The sequence below is a fragment of the Orycteropus afer genome, unplaced genomic scaffold, assembly GCF_000298275.1.
Source record: "Orycteropus afer afer isolate SDZICR_OR568_19922 unplaced genomic scaffold, OryAfe1.0 scaffold00231, whole genome shotgun sequence".
Classification (NCBI taxonomy): Eukaryota; Metazoa; Chordata; class Mammalia; order Tubulidentata; family Orycteropodidae; genus Orycteropus; species Orycteropus afer.
In genome coordinates, this window is record NW_006921818.1 from 4230228 (window position 1) to 4242076 (window position 11849).

The following is an 11849-nucleotide window of genomic DNA, read 5'->3' on the forward strand; positions in this document are numbered from 1 at the left end:
ATGTCACGGTACAGTGATAAATATGACACTTGGATAAATTCAAATATTATTTGCAATGTATTTGCTGAGGTTATCACCGCATCGTTGTGCTTTTTAGTGCACTGAGCAGTGGGATGAAGCAATGACAGTACCACACACAGTCTCTATTGCAACCACTAAACCCTACCATGTCAGATATGTCATAGGCAACATGAGCATGGCTATGTTCTAATAACAGTTTACCTGAAATTTCAGTTTCATATGTCACAAAATACTATTCTTCTTTTGGTATTTGGTATTTTTCTATCATTTAAAACTATAAAATCCATTCTTAGATTAAACCAAACCAAACTCGCTGCTGTCAATCCCAACTCATAGCGATCCCTCCTTGGGTTTCTGAGGTGGTATCTCTACAGAAATAGATTGCCTAGTCTTCCTTCCAAGGAGCAGCTGGTGGGTTTGAAAAGCCAGAGTCCTGGTTAGCAGTCAAATGCCTTAGGCACTATGCCACCAGAGCGCCATACAAAATCAGACTGTGGCCCGCAATTTGTTGATCCTTACTCGAGACAGTTGCTTTTTCTTTGCCTTCTATACCTAGCACTACAAATCACCAAATATCCTATGCAGATTAAGCAGCAGCAAACATAAATTCACTTCCTTTATCTATGGGATCTTGGCTCCTCAAGTTTTGGCTGACTTGGCTGATCACAATGCCTTCAAATCAGCTGGGGTTATTTGGGGATATTTTGGTACTTTTCTGCAAAGTTTACTGTTCTTGGTGGAGGTTCAATCTGATATCAATACTCCAGTACAAGGGAAAGCAGAAATCTATATATGTTAATTTTAATATCCTACTTTCACTTAGGAGCTCTGGTAGCATGCTGCCTAAGGCACTTGACTGCTAACCAGAAGGCTGGTGATTCAAACCCACCAGCCACTCCTTGGAAGGAAGGTTGGGCAATCTACTTCTGCAATGATATCACCTCGGAAACCCAATGAGGGGTCACTTCTAGTCAGATCCAACTCCACGGCAGTGAGTATGGTTTCTTTTTTTGTACTTTTACTTACTATCATGAACCTCTTTCCACATTAACAAAGGTATTTTCCACAATGTTATAGCATTCCATTGATAAGTGCACCATAATTTATTTAACAATTTCTATTTGGAGACACTGAGATTGTTTTCATCTTTTCACTGTTACAAACAACACTGTGATGAATATACTTCTACAGGTTTATTTGTGTACTGGTAATTTTCTTAGTATAAAATCCTAGAAATACATCAATGAGTCAAAAGATTTACACTTTCAAACGTTTTTCAAACGTACAGTCATCCCTCAGATACCTTGGAGGGGGTTGATTCCAGGTCCCCATGGACGCTCAAGTCACTTATCTAAATTGGCATTGTATTTGCATATACCCTGTGCTCATCCTCCCATATGTTGTTGTTGAGTAGGCTCTGACTCACAGCCACCCTGTGTACAACAGAAAGAAAACACTGCTCTGTCCTGTGCCGGCCTCACAGTCCTTGCTATACCTGAGCCCATCATTGCAGCCACTGTGTCAATTCATCTTGTTGAGGGCCTTCCCCTTTTGCACTGACCCTCCACTTTACCAAGCATGACACCACCAAAGTAGGTGAGACGAAGTCTGGCCATTCTTGCTTTCAAGGAACATTTTGGCTGTACTTCTTCCAGGACAGATTTGTTGGTTCTTCAGAAATGTTACACAATGGCACACCCAGTAGCTACATGTGTTTCTTAGCACAGGGGCCAACGCTGGGTGTTAACATTCTTTTCTACCTTTGCCAATCTGATAGTTGGAAAATAGTATCTCTATGTTGTTTAATTTGCATTTCTTTGAGGTTGAAAGCTGTGGTTGGCTGATGATGACACAGAAAGATATGTCCAAGATCTGATCCCTGGAACCTGTGAATGTTACTTCTAATGACAAGGTTTTTTTTTTTTTTTTTTTTTGCAGATGTGATTAAGTTAAGGATCCTGCCTTGGGGAGATTATCTTGGGTTATCTAGATGGGCCCTAAATACCATTATAAATTTCCTTATAAGAGGGAGGAGGATTGGTGAAACCACTGAGACTATGGCCCCTAGCTGCCCTTCAGGTCTGGGATTGAACCCACACCTGTGGTTTCCAGCCAAACAAAGAACAGGCAAGTGAGTTAAACATTTACCTCAAGTAGACACACACCCTGGAGAGAACAATCATGGGAGAAGGAAGGGCTGCTTATGCACAGGGAGACAGCTCAGGGCGCAGAAGAGTATGGAGGGATGGACACTGGGAAGAGGTAACTATGGGGAGGAAGTGGGAGGGGAGCTGTTGCATTGTAAATTTTGGTCAATGACATGAGACAAAGTATACATACTGCTGTATGAAAAGTGAATTTACTCTGTAAATCTTCACCCAAATCAAAATAAAATTAAAAAAAAAAGAATAATTGTGTAGAAAGAAAAAAAAAAAAAAAAAAAAAGAGGGAGGAGGATGAAGATTTGACACAAACAGAAGAGAAGACAATGTGACCACAGTGGCAGAGATTGCAGTGACATGGCCATAAATTAAGGAATGGTGGCAGACATTGAAAGCTAGAAGGAAGGAAAAGATTCTTCCTTTGAGTCTCGAGACGGGAGTGTGGCTCTGCTGACATCTTGATTTTCCTCAGTGAAACTGATTTTGGATTTCTGCCTCCAGAACTGTGAAAGAATAAATTTCTGTCATTTTAAACCACCAACTTTGTGGTGACTTGTTATGGCAGTCACAGGAAACTAATACAATAGGCTTTTTTTATGGGCCACAGGAAAAAGCTGCTAACTTTTAAAAACTTACAAAAATAACATATCGCACACAAAAAAACTCAACAGTGTAATTCTTTTTACATAAAACCAGATCTAAATATTTGTGTATGTATGTGTATACAATGCCTAGGAAAATGTTCGTAGGGATATACATCAAGCTATTTATTAACAGTGGTTAATTGAGGTGGGGGAAGGGGGAGAGGGAGGATCCTGTGTCCTGGGAGGAAAGAGGAATTTTTACTTTTTACTCAAGATATTATTCCAGATATACCTATGTTGTTTGAAAAAGTTTTATGAGACTGCATTTCTGTATTTTTTTTTAAATGGAAGCAGCATACCTGCTTGTTGTAAGTAAATGATGAAATACACTAGAAAATAAGAAAACAAAACTTGCTCTTCCCAACCATCTTCTTCCCCAGAAATACTCACTCACAATCATTTGTTGTGTGTGTTGTGACAGAAGTTTTTCAATGTGGAGACAAATATAAGTATGTCATTGTTTAAAAAATAAAAATGAAATAGCGTGCCATATATATTGTCTGTTTCATTTATCTCCCATCCCCTTCTAGCATATCAATGTGAAGAGGCCTCATTTTGTTGAGCAGGTTGCTGAATAGAATCTTACAATAAGGAAGACCCCAAACTCATCTTAGCAATCCTTCTGATGCTTTGAACTTCCTTGTATATTTGTTTAACTCTGTGCATATGTACCAGTATCTCTGTAGACAACTTCTGTCAGTGATATAAAAGAGTTTTAGATGTTCCCTTACTGGTCTCCAGTCTGCTTTTAAAATTATGCTCTCACCACTAATTCCCCCACTTCCGGATGACACTAGATATTATCCCCTTTTTAAAACTTTGCTGAACTGATTGGAGAGATCATATCTGAATGATGTAACAGGCATTTAAGTATGAGGCTGGTTTGACATTTTTCGTATGTTCATTGGCTACCCAGGCAGCTTTTGTGAATGGCTTCACTGCTCACTGGATAGAGAATTTTTCCTCTAAACGAACCGAATCCCTTCGCAACAGAAGATCGTGAGTTACGCGATTTCGGACCTAATGTCAAAGTACAGGAAAGGGGTGAAGTGGTGGAGGTGGGGTGTCACTCTGAACCCCCGGACAACGTCGAAAACCTGAGCTGAGGGGGTTGGAACCCCACAGGAAAGAGGAGCAGAAGGCTGCTCGGATATTTTGGGGTGCCATAATTTCCCCAAACCTTGGTTAAGACATTCAACTGCTAACCAAATGGTCGCAGTTCCAACCCACCAGACACTCCGCGGAAGAAACATGATGGGCAGTCTGCTTCCATAACTTCTTACTGCCTTGGAAACGGTATGGGGCAGATCTACTCCGTCATATAGGGTCTCTGTGAGTTGGAAACCACTCGACAGCGGTGGGTTTGGTTTTCGGTTTTGTCTTTCATCCCGGCTAAGGCGACCAGGACCGGCCAATCTCGCGTTCCAAGGGACTCCAGGAATTTGGGACTGTCCACGGCTGGTCTGTGTCCGAGGCTTTCCCGCAGGGGGCAGTGCCGCTTGCCAGTGCGCGGATAGGGTGGGAGGAGGTATGGAGCTCATGGGGAGTTCTGGGGTATTTTAGAAGAAAGTTAGGTGGATGCGAAGTGGTGGAGGCGTGACTCTGGCTTTTCTCCCGGGAGTTACGGGAGGGCCCCCAGGAGTGCGGACCGAAGCTTGGGGTGGGGGCGGCGCACTCTGCGGGGAGGTGTAGCCCCCAGAAGGTGTGAGTTGTGTTCAAGTGTGAGTGTGTGTGTGTGCGCGCGCGCGCGCTGAAGCTCTTTGGGTTCTGCGAGGCGCGCGGGTGTCAGCTTGCAGCCGGGGCTCCTCCCTCCGGCCCCCTAGCCCGACCGGGCGGTCCCTCCCTCCTTCCCTGCTCGCCCCTCCCCGGCGGGCCAGCGCTGGGACGCCCCGGCGGAGCAGGCTGCAGCGGTGGCGAGTTGGGGAGTCCTGGGCTCCGCGCTGCCGCAGGGGCCTGAGCCGAGTCGTCCCCGCCCCGGCCCGGCCGAGCCAGCCCCGCTTCCCGCCGGGCCACGCCCTGTCAAACTTTGTTGCTGCTGTTGCTGCTGCTGCTGCTGCTGCGGCGGGGGTAGCGAGCGGAGCAGGCCCGCGAGCGGGAGGGAGGGGCGCCGGGCCGGGCCGGGCAGGGCGCGGGCTCCGAGGGGCTCCGAGAGCGGTGGCCCCGGCCCGTGGCCCCACCATGCCCCAGCTCGGCGGTGGCGGCGGCGCAGGAGGTGGCGGGGGAGGCGGCGGCTCGGGCGCCGGAGCGGCCGGCGGAGGAGACGACCTCGGGGCGAACGACGAGCTGATCCCATTCCAGGACGAGGGGGGCGAGGAGCAGGAACCGAGCAGCGACAGTGCCTCAGCGCAGCGGGACCTGGACGAGGTCAAGTCGTCCCTGGTCAACGAGTCAGAGAACCAGAGCAGCAGCTCCGACTCGGAGGTAAGGAGGTTCCCGCGGCCCGCCCCCGGGGACCCCCGGCCCAGCTCCCGCTCACTCGCCCGCGCCTTTGTGTCTCCTCCGCAGGCGGAGAGGCGCCCGCAGACCGCCCGGGACGCTTTCCAGAAGCCGCGGGACTATTTCGCTGAAGGTACGTGCCTGCCCAGGCAGCAACCCCTCCAGGCTTCGCCCCTGGCCCTTGGCCGGGGACCCCGCTGCGCTCCGCGCCTCGGCTTCGGCCGCCTACCAGTCTTAATCCCGCTGCCCATACTCAATTCCTCTGGTCCCTCTCTGCGACTGCGGCCCTGGGGCGCGCGTGAGGGGCGCTGGGTCTCGGCCCCCGCCCGGGTCTCTTGCCTCGGCGCGGCCTGGAGGACCCCGGCCTTACCCATGTCTTGTCTTGCCCGCAGTGAGAAGGCCCCAGGACGGCGCGTTCTTTAAGGGGCCTCCCTACCCTGGGTACCCCTTTCTGATGATCCCAGACCTCAGCAGCCCGTATCTTCCCAACGGTCCCCTGTCTCCCGGAGGAGCGCGCACGGTGAGTGGCCATCCGGCAGCGCCAGAGCGGGTGGGAGGCTGGGGCTGCGGGATGCGCCCCTGGACTCGGCCATGGGGTGGGGGATGGGACGGTCCTGCGCGGAGTCTGGGCAGAACTTGTTTGCGGAGCTGAACTCTGTGGCGGCTGAGGCTCCGCGTTGCTGCCCAGAGCGTTTGGCTACGCTGGCCAGTGCCTGGAAGAAACTAACTTCAAATTAATTGTCTACTTATGCGGGGGAGATGCTTTGGGGTCTACTTTTGGGGACTTCCTTAGCCTCCAAAATTATTTGCTTGCAGCAAAAGAAAACTTGGATTTGTGCCTGCTCTTGAGGGTCTCACTTTTCTTGCTGGAAATCAATCAGCTTTCCTGGCAGTTGGGCAAGGGGCCGGGAGAGCAGGGTTGGCGACGTTGCCACCCCAGATTCCGGTTTCTCTGAGATGCTGTGAGCTGGTTCGTAAGAAGCCTAGTTTTGGTGGCGGGTTTTCACAACCCCCTCCCCAACCCCCAGCCCTCACACTGGGACCTCAATTTTTCTGCGGAGCTGGACTTATTTAAACTGCCGAGATGATTTTGAGGACGACCCTAGGCATTCTTCAAGTTGAGGAACTTGGCTTTTTCCCCCTTTGTTGGCAGCTTTTCTCATTTAAAGCAAGCACAGCGATACTTTAGACCTGTTAATGGGCGCGTATTGTGTGCTGCGCGCTGGCATTTGGAGCGGTGATTAAGCAAATTGACTCGGCCCCAGACGACGTGCAAATGAGGGCGGATTCCTTCGTCCCCCTCTTTGGCCCTAAACGCCCTCCCCCCTGCGTCGCGAGGGGCGCAGCCTGGGCCTGGCGAGGCCTTTGTGTCCCCCGAACCAACACTCTACACTCGGGTGCCCTTCCCAGGTGTTTAGTGTGATGGCAAGTCTTGGATGTGCGTTTACCTACTAAATGCTAGGCCCCTGCGCGCTGTCGCTCGGGCGCAATGCCCTCTGTAGTAGTTATTCTTGCATCTCGTTCAGCTTCCTAGTGCCAGCCTGTTCGTTTTGGATTAATGGGGGTGGGGAGTGAGAGGAGGAAGGGAGGAGCCTTAGGATCGGGTCCGAACAAACCTGTGTTAAACCCACATTATGCTCAAACTACCCTTAAATAACGATCATGATTAGAGGATCCTCTGAGAAACTCTCGGTGCTGAATGAGCAGTAGGCGGAGAGCGGTGGCATCCATCCACTCTCGGTGCCATGGGGGCACTCTTACCGCCAGAGGGGGTATGGGGACGGGAGCTGTATCCTTAGGGGCAGCAGGACCACACAGCCTCTTCGTTCAAGCTGGGGCAACCCCATTGCGTTGGTATTGTTGGGCTGGAGCACCTCAGGACGTCCCCAGTATTTGTGTGACCTTTAAGGTGAAAGCTGCTTATGCATCTATGGCTCTTGCTTTTTCTTATTCATATGGAGGGGGAAAAAAAAAAAACACCAAGAAACGGTGAGGTAAAAGTTGAGTAAAAATAAGCTGCCACAACTTTAGGTTGTTCTTCACTGATTCTCTCCCATGCCCTCAGACAGAGGCAGCTCAGTTCTGAAAATTTTGGTTCGGGTTCCTGTGACTTTACTGGCAGAAATGTTCTATCACTGAAATTTTATTTTCCATTTACCATTTGGATGAAGAGAGGGGTCAGGTCTGCAAGCCTGAACGAGATCCTGGTGCAGAAAAAGCCACCAAAAAATGACCCAAATGTAATTAGTTATTTCCCTCTCAAGCATGTTCCTATGTAAGCCCATTTCCCCTTAGCGCATTTTGATCCTTCCAGCCTGTCTGGTTCAACATCTTGGGTGTTCTGACAACTGCCTCTCCTATATGCTGCTGCTGCTGCTGGGAAGAGCCCAAGTAGGACAGATTTTCCATTTGTGTTGGTCCCTCCCAACCACCCTCCCTTCTACTGTTTAAGTGTTCCAAAGGCTGATTCTTGATGGTACTGGGGATTTTTGATTACTACATCCAGGTTTGTGTGGGCTGTTGGGAGCTTTCCTTGGGGAAGCCAACATTATTCCTCTATGTGCCTCTGAATGCCCTTGCTCATCACTGCAGCCATTTCCTTTCCTGACCCATGTGCCCCTTTCTAGCTACCTATGACATTCACTTTCTCCTTGTGACCCTTACACCAAAAACCTACAGCCGTCTAGTTGATTCCAACTCAGTGGCCCTGTAGGGGCCAGAGTAGAACTGCCCCATTGGGTTTCTAAGGCTGTAAATATTTACTGAAGTTGAATGTGACATCGTTCTCCTGCAGAATGGCTGGTGGGTTTGAACTGCCATTCTTCCGTTTAGCTGCCAAGAACTTAACCACTGTGCTACCAGGACTCCTTTGACCCTTTCTAAAAGCCATAATTTATCTATGTCCTATCCCATTCCCATGTCTTCCAAGAGAATTCTCCCAGCATTTCTCTGGCTCATATATGAGTATGGGAGGTCCTTTTTTAACAAATGGTTAAAGAAAAAAAAAAAAAAAAATCAGCCATTGAAAACCTTATGGAGCATAGTTCTAAATCTGATACACTTGAAATTGTCATGAGTCAGAATCCACTGGATGGTGACAGGATTGCTACAAATCCTGTCTGGTTACAAATTTCCTTGATGTATCAGGGAAGTTTTCTGCACTTAGATCAACTCAGTATAACCTGCTACGTTGACCCTGACCTTGGGAATCATAGGCAGTCAGGAAAGCAAATGAGGAAACACTTGAGCACTTCATTGTCTAAACTGATGCTTTTCCTCTTGATGATTATATGAATGTCATTAATGTAATTCTCACTGTAGATGAAGATGAAGTGGCCCTCTGTTGAGTTCCCAGCCTGGTAAAAAGAATGTACATGGATACAAGGTAGAGGAATGGGAAGGAACATGACTGATACTGGGATGTATGATCTGGTTTCTCTTTGTTGTATCCTAGGGCTTTTCCTATTTTAACTCTAAATTGCACACCCCCAGGCTTTCCTGTTCTAGGGTATAAGAGTGGTATAATGTTGAGTCGCACCAGTTCTCTGCTGTTCTGGAAAACTCATGCCAGAAGCAAAGGGGGGAGGGGATTGGCTGGAGTGCTTCAGTGATTTATTGACTCTAGGACTAGGAGATAGCAGTACTTGAACAATTTTACCCACTGGCATATTTCTTGCTGTACAAGGGGCGGGAGGTGTGGAGGGGCAGGGCCACTTCTATATCCTGGCCACCTCCTCCCTTTGTATCTATTGCCTTTGCTCTGCAGTTTAGTTTGGCTAGGAAGTGGCCTTTTCCTGAGGCTCTTTAAAGAATCTCCTTGTAGACATTTGGTCCTCTTAATCTGGGGTGTGTCCTGAGCCTCTGAGCCCTGATTGATTCTTATTTGGAGCCTCAGGGACCACGTGGCCTGTGAAGGTAGGAACATCTGCCACAAATCATTTTTTATTTCTAGTAATCACTTGGAAAGTTACACATTCATTCATGAAAAGGCTTCTTAGATTTACTAAATCACCTCAGTGCTATTGACTAGAATTTTGCTAGGGAAGTGTAAGTTAACACAGAAAAAAGTATCAAAAATAGTTGAAGACTAATTATAGTGTCTTTCTCTCTCCAAAAAATTGTTGAATGTAGTTTGGCTGGGATAATGATATAAGTGCAAATAACATTTTGAAAAATGTGGACATTGAGGGAACTTCTGGTTTTTGTGTTGTTTATGAATTTAAGAGCTACTGTGCAGCCAGAAGGCTGGTGGTTCAAACCCACCAGCCCCTCCTCAGAAGAAAGGTGGGGCAGTCTACTTCTGTAGTGATACTGCCTTGGAAACCCAAGGGGGGGTCGCTATGAGTCAGATCTGACTCTATGGCACTGCATTGCATTGCATTGCATTGTGTTATTTGTGTGCAGCTTGGAAAGTCCCTTCTTGTTGTTATATGCCATTGAATTGCACCCAACTCACAGCGATCCCTCCTTGGGTTTCCAAGGTGGTATCACTATGGAAGTAGATTGCCCAACCTTCCTTCCGAGGAGTGGCTGGTGGGTTTGAACCACCAGCCTTCTGGTTAGTAGTCAAGTGCCTTAGGCACTGTGCTACCAGAGCTCCCTTGAAAGGTCCCTGGTTGGCACAAATGGTTTGTACTTGACTGTTAACCTGCAGGTTGGAGATGTGAACCCATACAATGGCTCTGGAGGAAATGCCTGGTGATTTGCTTCTGTAAAGATTACAGCCAAGAAACCCTATGGAGCAGTTCTACTCCATGACTCTGAATTGACACAATAGCAACAGCAGCGGGTTTGGTTGGTCTGGTGCAGCTTAAGCTCCAAGTTGTTCACATCCTCCTCAGACCATCTCAACTAAACTTCTGTAAGAAATTGTGGTCTTCAAACCTTTGTACTCGTTTATAAGTCGTTTGCACCCCGTTATCTACTGTGGGCAGTCTTGGTGATGCCTTAGGCATTCCTGTTGTCTTCTTGACACAAAGGAACCCAAGCAGAAATGTTTTGTGTGCATAAAGAGATACTGTTTTCAGGAGTTGTGTGTAAAAAAGCTAAGGAAAACTTTTCCTTTTGTTCACATCAGTATAAACATGCTGCTTTTGGTAAAATTCCTTTAAGCCTTTTCATCTAAATATAACTTCTGTTCCATTTTTTTCCTAAATATAACTCTGGGTTTAATGAGGGCCTTTCACATGGAGCAAGCTTTTGAGAGGGCCCCACTTGAGTTGCTGAAGTTTTGCCACTTGGATTGCTAGGATGAGGATTGGTGACAAACTTTGTGGAGGGACTCGAACCCTGCCGTTATTTTTCTCTGGGTGAGAATACTTGACTTGCTTTGATAAAATTTTGGAAAGTTATAGTTTGGTCTCATTCTTCAGTGATCACATTTCTAGGGATTCTTGATGTGAAAGTAAGCTAGCACAAAAAAATCTAGCGTTTAACAGTGTTCTGCATTCACAGTGATGTCAAAAGTTGCAAAAAATTTTGGAATGAAAAGAGAATTCAAATGATTATTTTAAATGATTCACAGGGAGATACTACTTATATTCCAGTTTGTTGTTAGTTGCCATCCAATCAGCTGCAACTCATTGCAATAAATGTTGCCCTATCCTGCACCATCTTCATGATTGTTTGGTATGTTTGAATCTGTTGTTGCAGCTATTGAATAGTGTCTTCCAACCTAGGGAAATCATCTTCCAGCACTATATCAAACAATATTGTTGTAGTGCATAGGGTTTTCATTGGCTGGTTTTTTGGAAGTAGATTGTTAGGCCTTTCTTCCTAGTCTGTTTTAATCTGGAATCTCCTGTCACACCTGTCCACCATGGTACTGGCATTTGAAATACCAGGGGCATAGCTTCGAACCTTTTAGCAACATGCAAGTCACCACAGTACAACAAAGTGACAGACGGGTGGTAGGTTCCAGTTTAGAGACAACTTTTACTTGCTACAATGGGGAAATTTAGATTGATATCCTTAGGATTAATTTGTAACTCCTCTGCTTCATCATTTGATGTTTGTTGAGGTTCTGTCATGGGCAATAACTAAGGAATCATGTGAAATAGGATGCGTTAGACCCAGTCTTTGCCCCAAAAGCTTTAACAATTGAGTTAGGGGGATGCACAAACACAAACCATTACAATAGGAAGTCTATGTTAAGAGGCAATACAGTGATTTGGAGAAGAATTTAGTAAAGAGAAAAATTGCTTTAGTCTGAGATGATCAAGGCAGTCAGGTAGAGGAGGTGGTTTTAAACCAGTTGTTGAGAGTCATTCTTTAATTCAAAATAATCCTGGTCAGTTGTAAAAATGATTAGTTTACTACAGAGGTATTTAGAATGAAAAGCAAAATCCTCCTTCAAACCCCTCTGGAGGCAGAGGCCGAGGCTGGCAGAGGGAGAGAAAAGGCATGGTGGGGAGAAGTCCAGATTTTTTTGGGATAATAGAGGTTATTTCATTTGACTGGAAAGATAAAGGGCCAGGGCATGGGAGGCCTTGAATGCCAGGAGGAGTCTTTATTCGAGAGGCAGCAGGGAGCCATCACAAGTTCATGCTGGGAGGTGATGTGACTTGTATGAGTGCTTCGAAAAATA

General features: G+C 46.9%; 1 protein-coding gene across 1 annotated transcript in view; it reads left to right on the top strand.

Annotated features, from left to right (window-relative positions):
* Window positions 1-5005: 5005 nt before the first annotated feature.
* TCF7L1 (transcription factor 7 like 1) overlaps window positions 5006-11849 on the top strand; it is a 266734-nt gene continuing 259890 nt past the window's right edge. Inside the window, exons 1-3 of the mRNA XM_007948884.1 lie at window positions 5006-5248; window positions 5333-5396; window positions 5656-5783. Coding sequence (XP_007947075.1) covers window positions 5006-5248; window positions 5333-5396; window positions 5656-5783 — 435 coding nt within the window. The remainder of the gene's footprint in view (window positions 5249-5332; window positions 5397-5655; window positions 5784-11849) is intronic.